Source organism: Micrasema longulum, unplaced genomic scaffold (genome assembly GCF_059751315.1).
Source record: "Micrasema longulum isolate JH-2025_06_02 unplaced genomic scaffold, ASM5975131v1 h1tg000503l, whole genome shotgun sequence".
NCBI lineage: Eukaryota > Metazoa > Arthropoda > Insecta > Trichoptera > Brachycentridae > Micrasema > Micrasema longulum.
Window position 1 is genome coordinate 254,077 of NW_028277700.1, and position 21,385 is coordinate 275,461.

Sequence of the window (21,385 nt, forward strand, 5' to 3'; positions counted from 1 at the left end):
TCTTTATTTTTCCGAATCACCTACTAGGCAACACCTGAAAACAATTTTGATTGTGATTTGGTTCAGCCGGATGAATCTCACCCACGTGATAAATGTTTCAGCTCTTTTAATTGACAAAAGTCAACAGATGGAATAATTGAGGAAATGTGGATGTTGAAACATGGGCAGAATGGTGAATGTTACACAGTATGTAAAGTGGCCACTTAAACCAGCCAATGACAGGTCATAAGCCCTGTAAATGCCTAGACTTCCATATCCTCTTCTCAAAAATGTTTTCCCTCTCTGTTGAAATAAATTAAAAATATTTTTCATTCAATAGGATGTATTATGTATTTTTTTGTATTTATAACAGCCTGAACACATTTTGGCATTGAATCACTTAAATTTTGGCAATTTTCTTTTATTCTGTCATCTCGAAACCACATATGAATAACCGCTTCCATCATCATTATCTTGGTGGTGCAGTCCGATTTTTGTATTCTAGATTTTCTTTAAATATATATTTATAATTTTGAGCCATAACTCTGCAAGAGAAAGTAGGTCTCATCTGAAAACAATATGTTCCTCCAGTCTTCTACAATCTGTTTGGTATATTTTCTAGCCCAAATGAGCCTTTGCTTCATCATACGTGCCATCAATAGTTATTTTTTCTGTGGTCGAATTGATTTTCTTCGAGATTCAATGAGTCTTTTTCGTATTGTTGAGTCATGTATCATCACATTGTTTTTTGGGGTAAAACTTACTATTTCTGATTCAAGATATTTCATCTCAGACACTGATTTTACGGTTTCTGCCACATTTCCCAATTCTCTTTGCTTCAACTGACCCTGTATATCTTTTCTGCTTAATAATCTTGCTGACTGCTCCCTGACTCATAAAATATTCATTTGCAATATCCTTCAGAGTCATTGATGTATGTTCATTTAGGGTTATAATCCTTTCCTTTTTTCTTGAAGTGATATTCATGATTTAAACCAACTTAAAAACACTCTTTCATATGCAAGCAGTTAATCAAATTAGTATTATATTAAAAAACTGTAAAAAAAAAACATCAGATGAAAACCAACAAACACCAATATGAGCTTCCAAAGGATAAATGAACTGCTTGTCATAACTTTTAGCGCTTAACAACTGTCAAATTGACATATTATGAGCGTTGCTATACGTGAAAAATGACTAATAATAATCTTATTCTATTAATTTGGACAATACTGTGAGTTAAAAACAGTCAAACTTTTATAAAAATTGACTAACATGCAATAGTCAGGAACATCTGAATGTTATTATTTTAAATTATAGATTCTTGGCTGTTTAATGTTAATCGTTTATTAACCAAACTTTTGAGTAAATATTGAATAAATAATATCTGATATTTTTTTTTTAATTCAGTAGCATTATTCTAAGTGTCATTTTTTTCTTTATCACATACAGATTGCACAGAACAAAAAAATGTGAGGCTTAAAGGGGCGATATTTCAAAGTGCTCGAGATCCTGGCCGACCGAGACCTGAGGCCAATCATTTGAGCCCCGTAGAATTCCCTAATAAAAAACACGATAAACAACACATTTCAATGAAAATGGAACTGGATTTGAGACAAGTATTAACAACATCTAATAAAAAGCTTAAAAAAAACATAAATTAAAAAAGTTACACATTTTTTCGAAACAACTGTAGGTTAAATAATAAAAGTATTTTTCCTTGATAAAGAAGTTTTGTATCATAACAGTTCAGAAGTAAACTGATTTTTTGGATTTATTTCCATTAAATTTCGTAATTTACATCAGTTCGGGTTCAGGAGAAAATAGAAAAAAAGCATCAAAGAAATTACTTAAGTTCAAACATAATATCAAAGGCCTATATAATTATTTTGACTCCAATAATACTCCTCATACATCCGGGAAGATTTCATTATACGTACAGTTAGTTACATAATCAACAGTAATTATGAAGTAATCGATTTTCATTTCGTGAAAGTGGTTTATCTGCGTAATTCGTGTGATGCCATATATTATTACGTCCATATCTAAAATGTAGCAAAATTTATATGCGAAATACAATGTTTCCAGTTATTTTCAATGTAAAATAATACATTATTTAAACATCATTGACATCACAAAAAATAAGATCTGTTAAAGTTCCAAACTTTACATCAATGAAAAAAGCGTATTTTTTAAAAGTAAATACCTTGGAAGGAAAAACAACAATGTTCAAACCAATTTTAGCCCTCGAATCTACATGCCTGCGTATTATGTTAGTGTTTTGTCTTAATAATTCAAGAAGGTTTAAAGAAGGCTATGGAAGGCTTCTTTTTAAACTAAATAAAAAAACGGCCGTTAAATAAAGAAGTTATAATAATTTTACTTTGTGCTCGTATTAAAATTTATTTTCACACTATGATAAAAAAAATTATTACAACGTGAAATTTAATATTAATATGAGAAATAACTTCTGAATAAAAAAAAATCATTCGTGGTTATTTTAACACATTATTGTTTTGTTTTATATTTTATTTAGTAATCAATAAAGATATCACATATTTTTAATATTTTAACTGTCATAAAAATAATAAATCATCATGTAACGCCAATACTTTTATTTAGCTATTCAATATGGGCATTATTTTTTTGGGGAATTGTCAGTTTTGCAATAAAGATGCAAACGCTAACAATTTTATCATAATTATGATTATCTGTTCTGCGTTTACCCTGATAGTGAAATATCAAGGAAATTTTCGGCTTTGTATTGTTTCTACTGCTCCAACAACATTCTCTAAGGGCTGTACAAATATGGAAAATTAACAAGAGGAATGGGTTGTGTTTGTTCTTTTCTGGATGTTATCATTAACTGCTTGGAGTTCTGAGGAACTTCGCAGACGTTTGGTTTAATTAGTGAGAAAGCTTAGTTTTCAAAATAACAAGTGTTTTCAGGTGCTATTTAATCACAAAATACACATTCCCTATAATGTTTCCTAAGTTGTTATCTTTGACTTTAATTATTTCAATCTCCAGATACTCGTATTTTCGTTAGATGCAAAGTATATTATGAACGTCTAAATCGGTAATTATAAGGAAAATAACTATTCGAGCCCGAATTTATTGCAAAAAATACATTAAGGTTTGAATATTATTAAGGAATTTTTTTATTACTTTGTTCAAATATTTGTTTTCTTTGGTGTGATTCCAGTTTCTTTCCGCTCAAAATAGTTATGAAAGTTTGAAACGTTCCACAGTAAAAAACATCATGTTTTACTTTATTTGTTTATTTAGTGTATGAAATATTTAATTACATTCGCGTATAAAGTGGTTATAATTATACTACAATTATTGATTATGGGCTTAGAAATGGACATAAGATTGAAGGCAAAGGGTTGAGAACAGAGAATACCCGCATCTGCAGCCTCCCCTAACCTCCGTTCTTGACCAACCTGAAACTGAGCAATGGCATTCCTATTCTCCTGATATGTTAGAAAGAGAACCGAGGAATGAGAATAATAAAAATTAAAATGTGTGTTCTTTGAAAAGTAAATGTTTTGAAAAAACTGTACAGATAAAGTTATATAAAAAAAAATAATCATGAATTCATAGCTAACTTAACGCGTTTGGATGAATCTCTTGAAGCATAACTCTCGCGTTTTGATATAAATGAAAATCACCGAGAGCAGAGGCTACAAGTCAATAATATTGAAATCTCCGATTATCTTTAAACTGCAAACGACGATTCCGCGAAGATTACTACCAAAATCGGTGATATAACCCTTCTTATCGTGTGCGGCGACTCCAACCTTCCAACGAACCTGCTATTTTTTTTTATAAATTGAAAGAAATCAAGAAAATTGATGAACATGCCTCATTTAGTAGAAAAAAAGAGGAATTATTACTTACTCCAAATTGGGAGTATCTGATTCGAAAGAAGTCTTTATTTACAACCAGTTTTTGACCCTAACTAATAAACTTATAAATCTTGATTAAAACTAGAGCTGAGAAATCAAACTTTTTTTTTATTTTTTTTTATTTAACGTTTTGTACATAATGTTATTTGTACATTGGCGGGCTTTTTGCCAAATGGTAATTTCTTCCAACCAACCAATAAAATGAAAGATTTATTTTTATAATTCAAGTCACAGAACATATTCAATAATAAAAAAAAAATAATCTCAAGATATACAAAAATAGAAATAAACGTATTTGTTTATAAATTACCTTAAATCGGTACTATTAATCAATGAGAAAAAGGAAAAAAGAGAAAAGAGGAAAAAGAAAAGGAGGAGAGATTAAGGAAGAGAAAGAAGATGTTTCTTCAGACGTGATTTAAACAGTGATAATGTAGTAACATCTTTTATGGTGGATGGGAGATGATTCCACAGTCGAGCCGCATGGATACTATATGAGTTAAAGAAGAAAGAGGAATTGTGGATGGGTATTAACAGAGTACCTTGAGAATTAGAACAAAGAAGTAAACCATAAACTGATAAGTGTTGAAATTTTTCACGCAGGTATATAGGAGCGTTAGGACTATGAAGTACATTGAACAGAAGTGTGAGGGAGTGATAGTCTCTCCGCTGTCTAATTTTGAGCCATTTCAGTTGCCTACGATAATCAGAAATGTGGTCATATTTCCTAAGACCAAAAATGTACCTTATGCATGTATTCTGAAGTCGTTCAAGTTTATTGAGTTGCTCACAGCTTAAATCAGTCATGGAAATATCAGCGTAATCTAGAATGGGTAGTAGTAATGCAAGGGTGAATTTAGTATTAATGAGTAAGAATTTTTGCAACCTTTTAAATGAGTGTAGACTGAAAAAAATTTTGGGGCTTAATTCATTCGTATGAGCTCGCCAGCAGAGATGTTCATCCATTTGTACTTCTAGATTTTTTATTGATTTCCTTTATTGAATATTGGTACCATTGACAATAAAAGGATTAAGTGAAGGTACGTCTAGCTTACTAAGCAATCTTTGACTACCTGCAAACATAATTTGTGTTTTAGATGGGTTTATAAGTACAAACTTCAAGTCCGTATGATAAAAAAATGGCCTAATCTTTGCGAGGACGGATAATATTACTCCATTCCTTAAAGTTACCTTCAAAGACGACTTATCTGTATAATTTTTTTCGAATTTCCTTCAGTACAATTTTGGTTTTTTATATGTTTCTTTTTTTACTTTCTTTATTCTTAATGTTGATATTGAAGTGAATATAAAATATATTTATGTTGTTTTTCTTAGTAAGAAAATACGGATTTTAATAAAAACGTAGTAAAATGTGTTGCCCAACATAAAGATAACTAGACGTATTGTCTATAAGTTTTGAATAAATGGATATAACGGAGTCACGAACCAGAGTATTTCTATAACGCCATATTGGTGTAAGCCGTTGGTAAAAAATGAGTAGCCACCCTACATGGCAGATTGGGGTGCGCCGGCGAGGCGCCCTAGGCTACTACTGTGCGGACAAAAGTGCGCATTACTTCAAATAATCCGTTCTTTTCCGAAGATTTTTCGGAAAGGTTCGGTGAACTTCGGTCAAGTGTTATGTTGATTCCAAGTTAATTAACCACAAAGATACGAGAAACAGTGACATATGACAAGTTCTTGAAAGGTCAGTTGTCCTGATACGTGACAAACTTCATACTTGTTTCTTTCATTTTTATTTTTTAGGAAATCTTGAATTAATAAATTTTTTATTCAGGCCGCACTCGCAACAAGACAAATGCTTTTATTTTCAACAGTTGTTTAATTAAAATGCAATGCCCAAATTTGATTGAATTATGTTGCTTATTATTATTTACTTTTTTTTACTATTAAAGTTATTCAGTATAAAAATAAATATTTATTTTGGCGTCAAATATCTTTCAGTCAACCGAATTTACTATTCTTTAGAAAATGTATACGCGGAAATACCAAGTAGAGGGACTGGTATAACTTAATGAATGTTTTTTTTTCCAACTTTTTTATAAAAATACAAATCAAATATTGATAAAAAAAAAATACACGTCAAATTAACCTAGACTAACACTATTAACATAACGCATTTAAATGATTTTAACAGTTTACACATGAAAAATAACGTTTATTAATAAATAAAAAAAATTACGTGTTTTGTAATAACTTACGATTGTTGTTCTTTTTATGAAATAACAGAAAGTCACTAACACATACATATTTTGTAAAAATAAAATATCTACAAGAAATAACCACATTTCAATTTTTTTTTAAATACATCAAAACTTTATACGCAAATTGTTTTCAAATATATCACAATTTAATTTGACATTTATATGTTTTAATATTTAGTTAAATAAGGATGCCAGTATATTTAAGCACTACTTTTATTTATTTGGAAGGTCTATTATCACTTTGAGGGAAAAAAATAAAATTGATTTAAAAAAGTAGCACTGTATGCAAATTTTATTATACCTATATTTATATTTTTCCGTATCCGAGCGGATAAAGAAAACGGTTCTGTGTTTGAAATATAACCAGAACCCTTGAAAAATGTTTTTAATTCGATATAAAAATTACTCGGGTAAAAATTCTGAAAAAAAATTGAGTAGAGATGGTAAAATAGTAGTTGGAATGTTCGCCTACCGCGCCTGAGATTCTGGGTTCTAGGTAGAGTTGACGCAAAGCGTTTGTTTGTATTCTGCTTTTACGTAAAGCGCTCGACTGATAATATTACGTTCATGCGACAGATGGTCGAGATACGCTGCATTTATATTTCAATGCAGTGTCCAATGCACCACTTGATGATGAGTTTTGATATCGCATTAATGATATTGCTTCAAATATACTAAAATATACTTCAAATAAGACAATAGGGAAATATCAAATACTACGAATACCGATAAAAATATATGAAAGGGATTAAGAATAATTAATTGTAATTTCATAATCAATATTGATAATGTGGAAAAATGTTTTCACACATAACTTTAGAGAAGAAATTATTTTTAAAAAATGGCACTAGAAAAACGCGACATGTTTGGCATTGATTGGCGGATCAAAATTCGTGGCAATGTTCTATAAAATTTGTAGGGTAAGGAAAGAAGTTTCAATAAACATAAATCGTGACGTATTAGGGACGTGGCCAATGCAATGACCGTTTTTGCGGGAATTCAAAATAACAAATTTTAAAATACTTTTTGTGTTAACGTAACAAAAAATAGATGAGGAATATTTTAGAGATGGAAAAATAGAAGTCTAGGCATCCACAGGGATTATAAACTGTCACTGGCTGGTTTAAGTAGCCACTTTATTCTGCCTTTATTTGAACATCTATATTCCTTCGATTCTTCTATCCGATTCCGTTTGTGAAGTTAAAGAGAATTAAAAAGCCAAGAAGAAGTATTTTTCATGCCACTAACAAGTAGTGAAATATTTATATTTACTTGACCGTATTTTATAGACTCTAATTACTATTAGTAATAATAATTATGTATTTAATTGTATTTTAATATCCCCATTATTGTATCAAATTGTTTATAAATCCAAAAACTATTAAAGATGTTCTATTGCTGATTTTTCATTAAAACTAGTTCCTACTGCTCTTATCCTCGGAGGACCAGATCTTCACGTGGACAAAGGAAGCACCATCAACATTACCTGTACCATAAGGTTTAGTCCAGAACCACCTTCGTACATCTTTTGGTATCACAAAGACCAGGTAAGTGAATTTGATGATCCCTAAGAAAAGTGTCAATTTGTATCCATTTAATGTTGGTAATATTTGTATAAACCATTTACCGACTTTTATATGTCTACTGGTTTCGATTACCCTTTTTTTCGTCAGGACAAATGTTACTCTGACATGCAAATCCCACTATAAACCTTCACTATTTCTTTTCTTATTATTCTTTGAAGTGAGAGTCAGTGCTACATAAGCTCCTAATGTCACTGCAACCTGTAGAGATCTGTTGTGATGATTCCTCGCGAATAAACTCTCGCTCTCCAAGCCCAGGTCTTAAAAGAGCCTGACTACTGTGTGGAAGGCGAAAGTTCTCATTTTGCTAAATCTCCTTCTTCAAGCCTAGATCCTGCCAGGTTCGAGCTATTAGGTACGGGGCAAGCTCATTAACATCCTCAAGTTTCACCATCCTCTGGTGCGAAAAAATATATTTGGAACGTTCTGATAGAACACATGCTAAAAGAAGCTTACGCCAGTGTAATTACTGTTCTGAAAAAGTGGCGGATTTGTAGACATAGAAAGGCGGTAAGTGGTTATATACAAATTTGAGTTATATGTTAGTATTAAAATGCTAAACCCCAAAACAAATGCATTAAATATTTTTATAATTTTGCGTATTCAAATTTTTTTCAGTTAGTGTTTTAACAATATTATCTCTAAAAAAACCTTTTGTCTCGTGAGGAAATCGTGTCATTATTTTTGATAAATCCCTTACAGCAAAAAGTTCAAAGCTAAACATTGTATATCGTCTGACTAACTTGGAAAACTACAATCTCCAAAAATAAAAAAAATACAGGAGAGTGAAAAAACAGTATAGTCTATTGAATATACTGTTTTTTCACCTCTCCTGTAATTTTTTTTTTTTGATACGATGTGCGATATGTACATTCGAGTAGGCCGATGATGTAAGAAGTTTTTTAATTTTTTAGTCATAAAAGTGAAAGGGGTATAAAAAGTTGCATTTTGGATCAGGTTGAACGTAAAAATCATTTAAAAAAAAATCCAATCTATTTTTTGCCCTTAACCGAGGTTTGAAGTTTAAAACTGTCTGAATATTTTTTTAATTATCTATATTGATAAAATTATTTTTCGGTTAATACCTACCAAAATGCAAAAAAGTTATCATTTTGCGGAACTTCTTCCGTTGAGCGCCTGGCTAATATTGACGAAAACAATGGCTCATTAAAACAATGCTACCCATTTATTACAAAACGAATGCAAATCACGCCATAAGATGCTTATTTAATAAGGTTTATTGCACATTTTAACATTTAATTGGACTCCTTTTTTTACTAAAATACGAAATGACAGCCGGTTTCAGGCAAAAATTTGACTTTTTTGAAAACTTCAAGCTCTGAGTTGTGGGCCAAAAGTAGTCTTACATATTTTTTTAAATATTTATTGCATTCTGAGTAATCTAAAGGCAACTATTTAGACCCATTTTATTTCGAAATTCGGATGAAAAAATGTCTGCTTACACTAATGTACATTCAGAAAAACCTTTTTATTTTATGATTTGGCGTTTATTTAGTTAAACTCTAATTAAGTTTACAACATAAAATTAAATTAATCGCTGATTTGATTCTACGTATATTTTTTGCATAATTTATGCGCCCGTCTAGCATTATGCGTTCAATTATTTAAGAACCTAGCTGTTCTTATCAGTATTTGATTTTAAATAATGTTCTAAATTTAGACTTTGTCAAAATACCCCAACCCTTTAACTACATATATAAATTTACACCCTAAAACTTCTTAAAAACTCAACTATTTGAAACTTGAAACATGTTACGATAGCGATCAAACCGATTATTGGTCTATTTATTTAAGTGTCATCCTGATGTACAATGTTTTTTATTTTTATTTATTACAGTGAAATTTTTCCAAAAAATTGTTATGTGTTACTAAAAATAGGTAAAACTGTTTTTTTTTATTTATTTAACAGGTGATCAGTTACGATTCTATGAGAGGAGGAGTATCCGTGGTGACGGAGAAGGGTGACGTCACAACGTCTCGTCTCTTGGTACAGAATGCTGCCTTATCAGACTCTGGGAAGTACTCCTGCAGTCCGTCAAATGCAGAGCTTGCCAGCGTCAGAGTTCATGTACTTAATGGTAAAGTAGTTTATTTGTTTAACCAAATTTCAGTTACAAAGTAAACAATAAAATATGAGAAAAGGAGGAAATAACGCGTTAAATAATAGGAATAACTGATACAGAAGGCATTCTATGAGTTTTCTGAGGTTTCCACTTCTTAAAACAGAAAAAGTTCCTCAAAAAGGCCACAGCCGATTATCCCACCAGATCCTCACACTATAGTCAGAGTAATTAGATACAGTTAATGTTAGTCTTGTACATAATAAACAAGGCCAAAAAAAGCAACTCATATATATTTGATATATTTTATTCAAAACTTTCCCATTTTTTATTTTTAATTAGAACTAGTTTAAACTAATATAAACATATTACAACAGAGATAAAGAACATTTAAGAGAGGGTAGTATAGAAGTCTAGGTATCTACCGGGCTTATGACCTGTCAATGGCTGGTTTAAGTGGCCACTTTACACACAGCGTAACATTCACCATTCTGCCCATATTTCAACATCTATATTCCTTCAATTCTTTCGTCTGTTGATGTTTGTTCTCTCCTTTTCTTGAATGTTCTTAATTCCTGTTGTAATATGTTAATATAAACAGCTCCCCAGAGATTTGAATCCAGTCCTTGTCTACAAAAATTTGGACAAACTTAAAATATGGTTGTTAAATTTATATGTAGTTCTATTACGTTATTCTCCTGTCTCTCTTCTTTATATGCGTTTAAAGGGTAATCTTCTCAATAGAAACCCTCCTTTTTCCTATTTATCCAAATCTTTTCTTATCCTTTTCATCCCTCTCAACGCTTTGGGTGCAAAATCATTATTATTTTATTTAACTCTTTCGTATTATATCCTTTAAATATTAATAAATGCTCGAATATATTTTTGTTTTTCAATCTGTTCATCAGTATGTCTACAAAAAATATAATATAGCTTTGAAAAACTTCAATTCGACTCATACACCATATAATGATATGAGTTGAAAAAAAGACATTCCAAAAATATGTGAGATGTTACCAAGCAAAAAGGAAACTGTCTTTAATACTGGAGTGACACACTTGCTCAAATAATTGTGGTTAATGGGATGAGAAAAAAATACTGGTTTCGATTCATAAGGACATCAATTACACTGAAATGTGAATCCAACTATACATTTTACTATTATAGTAGTCGCATACAAATATTGAACCAACGTGCTGTTATATCGTAATATACACTGTTAAATAATTTATTGATATTTATTGCAACAGAAAGAAAAAAACATGTTTGAGAAGGGAGAATACTAGGGATTTTAAATTTTTTAAATTTTTATATAGCAGTTGCTTATTTTTTTTTGCTTTGCCTATTATGTACGCTTATATTAACTGCAAAAGGTATGCTCCTTCTTATTACTCTGACTTAAGTGTGAGGATCTGGTGAGATAATTGGCTGTAGTCTTGTTAAGGAACTACTCCGCATTTGTTTTAAGAAGAGGAAACCACAGAAAACTCATTCAATCTAGGCATTTACAATGGTTTTATTATATGTCATTAATTTGCTGGTTCATGGACGATTTTTCATACTTTACAACAGGGAAGCATTCAACACTAAGAATATCAATAGAAATAATTGAAATAGACCTAGAAAAATTAATTGCATCTTAAAAATCAATATGGATACTGTGAATAAATGTTTTAATACATAACTTCTAAAATCAAGTTGTTAAATATATGTCTTTACCAAAACGCGACATGATTATTGAGCTTGACAAATGTGAGGTTAAGATTCGTGAAGATGTTCTATTTTAATTTAAACGGTCACAAACAAAGTTCAAAATTAAACCAAATCGTGACGCATTAGGGGCGTGGCCAATGCAATGGATCGTTTTCGCAGAAATACACTTTTTTTTTTTATGCTGCTAGTAAAAATATTGTTTTTTCCTCCACAGTATTTTATCGACACTAATTTTGAATAAACATTTGTTAAATTTCCTATTTTACACTAGTTAGTTGAATCAACAAGTTTTGAGCATGTCCAAATGTTTGTAGTCAAGGCTGGATTTCACTCCCTTGTGAGTGAGATTTATTTAAATTTATTGTAGGGGAAGGGTGTACAAAATGACATAGGCGGGTAAAATGACATAGTAATTATAGTTCAGAAACCAAACTCTTGGTCGTGTTTGAACCTGCACAAGAATGAGCACTGGTACGACACATATATACTCACCAATATTTAGGACGCTTATGGCGACCGCCCGAGGAGGACGTGCTGTGGGTTACTTTGTGAAACAAAACAATATTTTTGTTGCGCGGTCACCGACGGTATTATTATTATTTTATTCGTATTATTCTACAACACAAACTGAAAGGATATGTTGTGTCATTGTTAATCTTCATCTAAAACTATAATTTTGTTTAAATTTACAAAGTGCAATGTGATATTTTTAATGTTTTTTAAAAAGTCACGTAGTAGGGCATAACGACATATGTACCGGTAGGGTAAAATGACATACTATTTCATTTTTCCCCACTTAATACTTTTATTTCTTTAGAAGAATAATAATATTTCACAATTATGTGCGTTAAACATGACATTTGAATACAACTCCAAATATATCAGAGGCTTAAGCTAAATGTTCCAAAAAACATATCCTGGAAAAGTGTAAGCAAGGTATCTGTAAAAAAATGATTATTGATTCAGACATTGAAGACCTTCTACTTACAGACGATGAAGATGATTGCTCATGCATTTGTTGTAATGAGTTATATACGAGATCAAAGCCAGGTAAAACATGGTTAAAATACAGAAAGTGTGAAAACTGGGTTCATGCAGAATGTGCTGGTTTAAATAAAAAAACAAGATTTTTGTTTGTGAAGTGTGCATTTAATATTTGAATTCTTTAATATTCATAAAAAAACTTATCAATTCTGTTTTTAAAAAGTGTTGAATAATCATCCCATCTAGGTATATATCGTATGTCATTTTGTACACACGGTGGGGCAAAACGGTTTTTTGCAGTATATTTTAATTTTATTATTTTTATTTGATAGATTTGTATTTTTTCCTACAACAAAAGTGCTTAGATGTTAAAAAATAGTGTACATTTTGAGCCAAAGAGGTTTTTTACAAAATATGTTACCAATTATTATTTTTTTCATTTTACAAAAAAATCAATGTCATTTTGTACACCCTTTCTATAATAGAAAGAGAAAGCATTTCTGAGAAAGGAAAATTTAAGTCTAGGTTAATACACGGCTTACGAACTGATAAAGTGTGCAAAGTAGAGACTAAAAGTAGACGTTGGACGTTTTCAAAATACTGTTCAAAATTTTCAAATACGATCCATGTATCAATTTGATTTTGCCTTCATCACTAAATTTTGATTAATTTAAACACTTTCCTACTCCGATTTTGCTGCTGGCTTTTTCAAAGTTTGGCTCATTAAGAAAAATTATACGAATGTAATCCGACAATAAAGAAGTTTGCAAAAGTTGTAAAACAAAAGTGTTAATCTTGTGGAAACATTTTTACCGTTTACAGGAATCGATGTTATTTTTATATTACCCGGAAACTAAAAAATAACAGAATGGAAATTAAAATTCAACTTTCAGTATTTCAGAAATATTTTCGGAAACAATAATTCAATGGAAGCAGCTTTAATAGTTTGAACTTTACGTTTTATTTTAATAAAAAACTAGCATACTTTTAAGAAACTTTGAATACCTAGATGATAATTTAGTTTTTCAATCAGTGAAAAAAAGAATACAAATTAGGACTAAGTTCATTTTTTTATCAGATGAAACAATTCAATTGCTTACGCAGAAAAATGACAATTGATAACGATTGTCAGTGATTAAATGATTTGGTAGTTAGTGTTGGTAAAGATAAGTATTTAACCACTTACCGACTGTTTATGTCTAGCGGTTTCAAAACCTACCAGTCTCTTCGTCAGGACACTCACTACACCAACATGCAAATACTAAAACACCTTTGCCGTCACCTTAGTATAAACATTTTTAACAAACTACAACAGGGATGGAGAATATTTTAGAGATGAAAATATGAAAATCAAGGCATTTACAGGGCTTATAATTTGTCATTGGCAAACCATATAACATTCACCATTTTGCATTCACCATTGACTCTATGACTCTTTAAGGGATGAAATTTAGTCTTTTGTGGACAAAAAATTGGATGAACACAAAATATTGGATAATATTTTTTTTTTATGTATATACCAAGGCATGTGATTTTACATTTTATAATTAGTTTATGATGATTTGCTTTTAAGGCTGTATTTGCCGAAATTTTTTTATTTCTAGTGTTTAAAGTCGATTATTAAAATGATATTGTAGCGGTGAGTGAAGTACTTAATAAACTTCTAATTTTATTATGTATAATATTTTCTATCATTATTTTACTTTTTTATTGTTTTAATATGTGAATAAATATTTTTGATTTATAAATCGAAAAGTCCCGACTTAAAACGGAATTTTCTGAAAAGTCGGTACATAAAAAACAAATAATTGTGTCTATGATAAAATTCTGTATTTTGTGCATTAAATAAATAAATAAATAAAATAAAAAATAAACAGTATCAGATTGTCAACATTGGAACCCCTTTTCAGTTGGCAAACCTGATACAAACCTAATTTTACTCTATACAAGGCCTTTTTATATGTTTCATTTCTATATGACTCTTGAAAGGACGTTGCTCGCGGCATTTCTTCTCGATCTTTCGTCTCAGTTTTAACTATATCGTGAATTCCTTTTGATACATTGTATTGTGATATAGTGTGTAACTTCTAGTAATAAATACTTCAAATCAAATCCGTGTAAATCATTATGATCCGCACTTGCAAAAACATATCATATAAATGGTGACCCCGACGTGATCTGAACTCGCAACCTTCCGCTACAGTATCAAACCAGGTCTGCTACTGAATAAGACAAATTGCATAGATTCTGTATTCAACAGAAACATGGTCTCACTTTACTTCATACAAAAGTATTCCCATATTTTTCCCTGGATTATGGGACTAGAGAAATATTTTTTTGCGAAATATAGATATTTATCATTGGCGTGTCTCTACGGTTTTACTTGTTTGATAAATTGTTTCTTATGTGAGCTAGGATGATTCGAAAACCCGAAAATGCGCCCAGGTTTATCTGCCGTCTTCGGACAAACAAAATACAAATATAATGAAAAATTTTGAAAACAGAGAGTGTACCAACACAGAAGATTTTATTTTGATACTCTTTTTTATAAAATAATAACTAAATCTATTCAGTTTTGGAGTGCGGAAAATGGGTCAGCCAAATGTTGGTTTAAGTTGGGCAAAATTAGTTCGAAGTAGAGTAGTTTTTTTCGTACAGTCTCAATGGGGCGTTTGCGAAAGAATGACAAAAAAACAGTTTACAAAAACCTATTCAGCAGAACTGTCTGGCATCGCATAAATATTCTCTTAATGCACCAGCGAAACTTATTTTCGGGATCTCTAAGTTCAGTCATATCACTTCACCTATTTGGGATTTACACTGGCTGCTTATTCCACAGCGGCAGAGGTTGGGAAACAAACTCTGTTGGCTTATGCATAAGTCAGTGTTATAAAGTTTTCAACGAAACAAGCTTAAAAAATAGCATAAATATTTAATGCTTTATATTATGTACGCATATGTGTGGTTAAGTTGATGCTGTAGGAGTTTTATACAAAACCTTATAGCGTTTGTAACTCGCTCATCTATAATATGAATAATATTAAATGATTAATTGAGTCTATCATGTACGGGCCCATTCACACGTATTGCGCAAATTCACTCGGTCCGGTAAAATTAGGGAAGATGACGCATATTTATAATTTTTCTTTTTGATTTTATTTAATTAGTTTATAACGCGGGTGAAAATTTTGTTAAAAGAAGTGTCAAGTGGAAAGTAGTTGACGTCATGGTGAACTGATTTTTTTTTTTACCTGCCTTTTGATAAATGAAATAATTTTCAAAAAAATCTTCAATGAATGCACCCAATGGACAGTATTTTTTAAATAATATTCAGCATATCAGCGGTAGCAAGACATACGTCGTTTGAAAAGGAATACACATGTGTCCTTAATTGTTTTGTAAGGCGCTGTCTCTCTCTTGCGTCCGATTGCTGTCTCTCTCGCTGTCACATTAAACGTTTTCAAACGTTTTTAGGTTAGTTACCGATGAAGATACTTTAATTTTACTTTATATTATATCGATATAATATATTGAAGTATATATTATTATAAATAGTTTCAAATATATTTCTCAAAGTAAAAACACAATTAATTGCTATTTTTTTGGATTTGTAAGCTTTTGATAAGGATATTTAAGAAAAAAACATTTGAAATATGAACTGTTAAAATAACTATCAGACTTCAATGTTTGAAGAAAAATATACGCCTTCCTTCCTGTGCATTACATATTTCGAGGATGATGTGTTTCAACTGATATTTCTTTAACAACGAATGCAAAGAACTGAATTCTCAATTTCCAGGGGGGTAATTGCTGAAAATTTTTATAATTTTTAAGTACTAGCATCTTCTGTTTTTTTATTTTATTTTTTTATTTGCTTTGGCATAATTTTAAAGGCCAACATCCCTCGAATTTTGAACTTTTAAAACTGAATTGACAGCAAAAAAACATAACGAATTCACAGTCTAGAAAACATGTAAATGGACGTCAGGGTATTTAGCTCTAAAGTATTACTGGACTACCGGTATTTAGAATGAGCTTTTTCAGTAGTGGTATACCGGAGGACTTTAATGCTTTAAGCACATTCATAACTCAATTTCACAAGAAATGTCTTCTGGCATTTCAGCCCAAAAAGTTAAAACTTACATTCTTCTTATAATATTTAAAAATAACTTCAGTTACTTTACTACCAGTTATTAAATTCAGACGCATTATGTATCGTTTTTTTTCCCGTATTTTCAATTCTTTATTTGATTAAATTCTCATCTCCCAGTTTCAGAAGTTCACGCAGAGTTGTTTTTTGTGTTGGTTGGTTATCTTAAATAATTTGTTTTGTTAGGCATGATATTGTCGATTGTTTCATTATATTTTTTTTTTATGATCCATACTTATTTTTTCTTTGCTATAATTTTGTCTTTGCCTCTTTTATTACAAGTTTTTTGACGCCAATCTTTAAAGAGATCAAGTAAAAAATTTACGGTCTTGATTCATAAAATGACTCACCACTGCAAATGTTCTTGTTATTTTTTCTTAACTTGTAAAACGAGCATTAAGAGTGATGTTTCTTGCAGTACCTCATTTAAAATTATCTATATATAAATTTTATTTTGGATTACGATCATTATGCCTTCTGTATGCCGACTTAGCAAATCACACCTGACAGTCGTGTGTACTGGAAACATTACTTTATAATTTGTTTTTGTAATTAAATAACATCTGATTGGATTAATATTATCATTTTTTTTCAAATTTATTTACTCCACCGCCTTTCATATAAGCCACTAAATAATAAATCCCACTTTCATGTATGTAGCACTTACATGAAAGTGGGTTTATTTAAAGATTATTAAATACTTCAATTTAATTAAGTCACCGTGAAAGGATTGTTAGTATTTTTGTTAATTTTAACATCGAGGGTTAGCAACATTGCTTCCCTTTGATGGGAAAGGACTTCCTTGTAATACAACCTTAGAATATCAGAATATTTATACTACTTTCAAGAATCATAGAGATGTTGCTACTTAAACTACCCAAAGAGAAGTTCTAAACCCAATAAATGCCTGGACTTCCATAGTCTCTTCCCAAAGATATTATCTGTCCCTCTTATATTATAAAGCAGCATCAATACAAGGACAATACAAAAAACAAGACAATACTGCCCTTTTCCATCTCCCAAACGGCCAAGACCGCGCATAACAAGACAGTGAGACAATTCGAACGTAGTTTTTTTTCTTTTTTTTTTTTTAATCACCCACTAAGCTTTAATTTTAGAGGCTCGTTAGCACGTAGAAAAGAAAGGATGTGGAAAGAATTTATGAATAAAACACCACAACACCCAGACCAATTGAGAAAAAAATCTGGGATATGACAGTATTGTCCTCTCTTTACGTTGATCATAACTTGATTTGAATAACCTTCTTTTAAATTATAATTTTAAAGCATGTATTTTTTTTATATTCCAGGTGAAATGCCGGCTGCGATGCAAACTGGATCAGCAGGACAATCCAGTAGTGCAAGACACATAGCGAAGCTCCTTTTACTTTTAGCGCTATACACCAAACTCACTCAGCACTTTCATCTGTCGAGGTGACTATGACTACAGTGAAAATGTGCTTAAAAGTGTTTTATTTTTTTTAGTTTCAAAAAAATGTGTAAGTATTCCAAAACAACATTCGTATTCAAACGCGTAAAATTTTTTTTCGTACAAAATTATCGGGTGTTATTTTTTTGTCTTTACATTTATATAAAAATGCTGGTTAAGTAATGATGACACCAAATAATGGAAATAAAAACATTTTTGTAATTTTAACTATCGCAGATGCTAAAAAGCGTAACGAGTCAATAAATTAAATACATGTATTTATTTAAATTACATAATAATTTCATACTAAATTTTAACGAATAACTAGTGTTATTCTTATATAAAAAATACGTTTTTTCTATAAGATTGTTTACTAATTTGTTGTGTAAATATTAGATAAAAATTATGAATAAATAAATTATTTCATGTATTTTTATTGCTGTCAATATTTCTTTCCTGTTCCTACTTTAACTCATGCGACTTATTGAATAAATAAATAGCAAAAAATCTTAAAAAAATAAAATATCAATTAAACAAACTTTTATCTGATAAAATGTTTATTTTTGAAAAAAAAAACTCATTTTTAGACAAACATAATATATTAAAAATGTTTATTTTTAAACGTATTTACAAATGAAACCTTAGTTGTTATTAACAAAAAATAAATGTATTAATTGATAAATATATTCGACAACATCTTAAATGAACAACTTTTAGCTCATTGCTAAAAAAACAGTAAATAAAACAATATTAAACAAAAAATATTGGTTTTTCCAAATTTTTGAAGACAAGTACTGGATTCAACCCCCTTGGGAGTTATAATTATTTATATTACAACATATGTGAATAACATTTTAAAGAAGGGAATATAAAAGTATAGGCATTTACAGGACTTGTGACCTATCTATCATTGGCTGGTGTACGTTTACAAACTAGGTTTACACACTGTGTAACATTCACATTCCTTAAATTTTTCCGTCTGTTGATCTTTGTGAGGTAAAATGTTTAGACTTCTATTTTACCTTATATAATATGTTCTTCATCTCTGTTGTAATACATTATTATTTAATTAATTTACATGTCCTGTATTTATAAGATATATTGTCAACATATATAAAGCTGTAAAGAAGCTGGAAGTAAAGGCATTTGAACAGCTAATGATCGGCCATTGGCTGGGTATATCATTTATTATATTTACATATATCATTTTACCTATAGGTAATTAGCTTCTATATTCACCTAAAGCATTTTTTTCTTCATATAATACGCATATGTTAAATATTTTATTTTATTGCGTCTTTGTTCCTTTTTATTGAGGTTGTAAATATGGGAGAAGCTTGAGACATGAGGAGGAGTCTGAGAATTTTGAGTTGATGAATAGTTATTTGAACATTGTCTTTCTGTCACTTTCTCGCAAATGCCTCCTAAATTCTCTGTAAAAAAGACAATTACACCTCGAACTGATTTTGCCGAGCTAAAATAAACGTTTTGTTGTCCGCACCTCAAAACTGAACCGATTGGGTTTTCTTTTAAGAAAAAGTATCAAAATGTAATATTTTGTCAGCGCCTTTTCCGTTTTTCAAAATGATTTATATTTGTTAACCGTATGTCCGTAGACGGCAAACAAAACTGGGCACTTTTTTCTTGTTTTTGGATGGTAAAAAAAGCTAAACAATAAGGACGTCAATGGTAAATAAAACGTCAATTTTAAATATTTATTATGCGCAAAAAACTAATTGCTCTAGTTCTATGATACAAAGAGAAAATACGAAAATACGTTTGTATGAAGAAGAATTAGACAGAGTTTTTTTCTAAATTATTTCATTGTTGAAAGAGGTAAGGTTTTATAAATCTCAAATTTATATTCTGGACGTAAAATTTTAACTCTAATTTTATTTAAAAATATTTTGAGTTTGTCAAAATGTTTGAAACAAGGACTGGATTTCACATCCTAGGAAGTTATCTATACTTAAAAATCACTACAGACATGGAAAACATTTAATAGATCTAGAATTTCAGCTCAGTCAGCTTCAGTTTCAGCTCTTAATTTTTAAAAAAAATTGCAAAATATTTCTCAGTGTGTACCTACTTAAACCTGCTAATCACAGGCCATAGGCCCTGCAAATGCTTAAAACTCAATTCTGTCTTCTTCAAAGTATTATCTATTGTTTTGGTAATATGTAAATCTTATTTGTAATGTCCTTACTTATTTTAACCGGATATATTTTGGTAACAATATTTTGAGTGTGTTTAAAAATTCCAGATTTTGCTTACAAAAATTTGTACAAAACTAAATAAATGCTTATAAATAATATTCCTAGATTAAGAAATTTGTTTTCTGATTTCCCAAGTAGCAAGTTTTGGGATATTTATTTTTTATATTTCCAAGAAAGTATGAGAAAAGGATTCATGTTCAAAGCGTTTTATCAAGTGAAGATCGAGGATTATGATGACTAAAGAACGCTGACAATGGAGATGGCTGGATGATATTTGGAGGTTGGCCAGGAGAAAGTGGATCAGGACGGTGCAGAATCAGCAAGAGTGCGGAGACAGTGGAGGTTAATGCCTTGCAGCGGAGAAAAAAGGGCAGACTATGGTGGTAAAGAGTCAAGAATAAAGAAATTTGAAACTGGCGTCGTGGGTTCGATTCCCGCTAGCTGCAAGAAAAACATTTTCTTTATTGATATGGGTACTGTGTTGTATTTTTTATGATTTCCGGAAGGAAATAAATATTATTTCTTTCCTACCTGCTGACAAGTCTATATAAAGAGGTTAAGCGGTTTATTCTTTCAATAAAATAAAGTAGAATAAGTCAAATGAAAGTTTCTAAAATCAAGTATATAAATAAAAATAGCTATTGTAGCAGCTATTTTTTTTACTAAACCAATAAAATTTAAAAGCATCGTATAAGAAAACTATCTTTTAGAACTATTTTGAAAAAAAACAGACATCTGAATAAGGATAAGGTTGATGTCAAATGAATTAAAAGGCACTTACATGTAGGCATGGAAAATTTCACAATACAATGATATTTGTGGACATAATTATTAATTTTTAAAAAAACACAGAATTTTTTAAATGATCAAGTCAACATAAACATGATCATTACATCATCATGAAGGAAGTTAAATCGTTTTCACAGATTGGAAAAAACTGTATTTTAAAAATAATGCGACTCTCACTGTGGTCGATTTTCGTTATTTTTTATTATTCTCGGTTATATCACCCATTTTTTATGTTATCATTGACATACAGGACTTTTTGTATATTTTTTAGGAAATTCGAATAAAAATTGACCGAGAAAATTGAAAAACATTATGTACAGCGTCAA

At 30.3% G+C, this 21,385-nt stretch overlaps 1 protein-coding gene across 2 annotated transcripts in view; it reads left to right on the forward strand.

Moving 5' to 3' along the window:
• Positions 1 to 18,366, forward strand: part of LOC148281029 (zwei Ig domain protein zig-8-like) — a 149,978-nt gene extending 131,612 nt beyond the window's left edge. For both annotated transcript variants that reach the window (XM_088227434.1, XM_088227435.1), the window contains 3 exons: positions 7,535 to 7,662; positions 9,629 to 9,797; positions 17,936 to 18,366. In XM_088227434.1, coding sequence (XP_088083560.1) covers positions 7,535 to 7,662; positions 9,629 to 9,797; positions 17,936 to 18,063 — 425 coding nt within the window. In that variant the 3' untranslated portion in view covers positions 18,064 to 18,366. The remainder of the gene's footprint in view (positions 1 to 7,534; positions 7,663 to 9,628; positions 9,798 to 17,935) is intronic.
• The last annotated feature ends 3,019 nt before the right edge of the window (positions 18,367 to 21,385 follow it).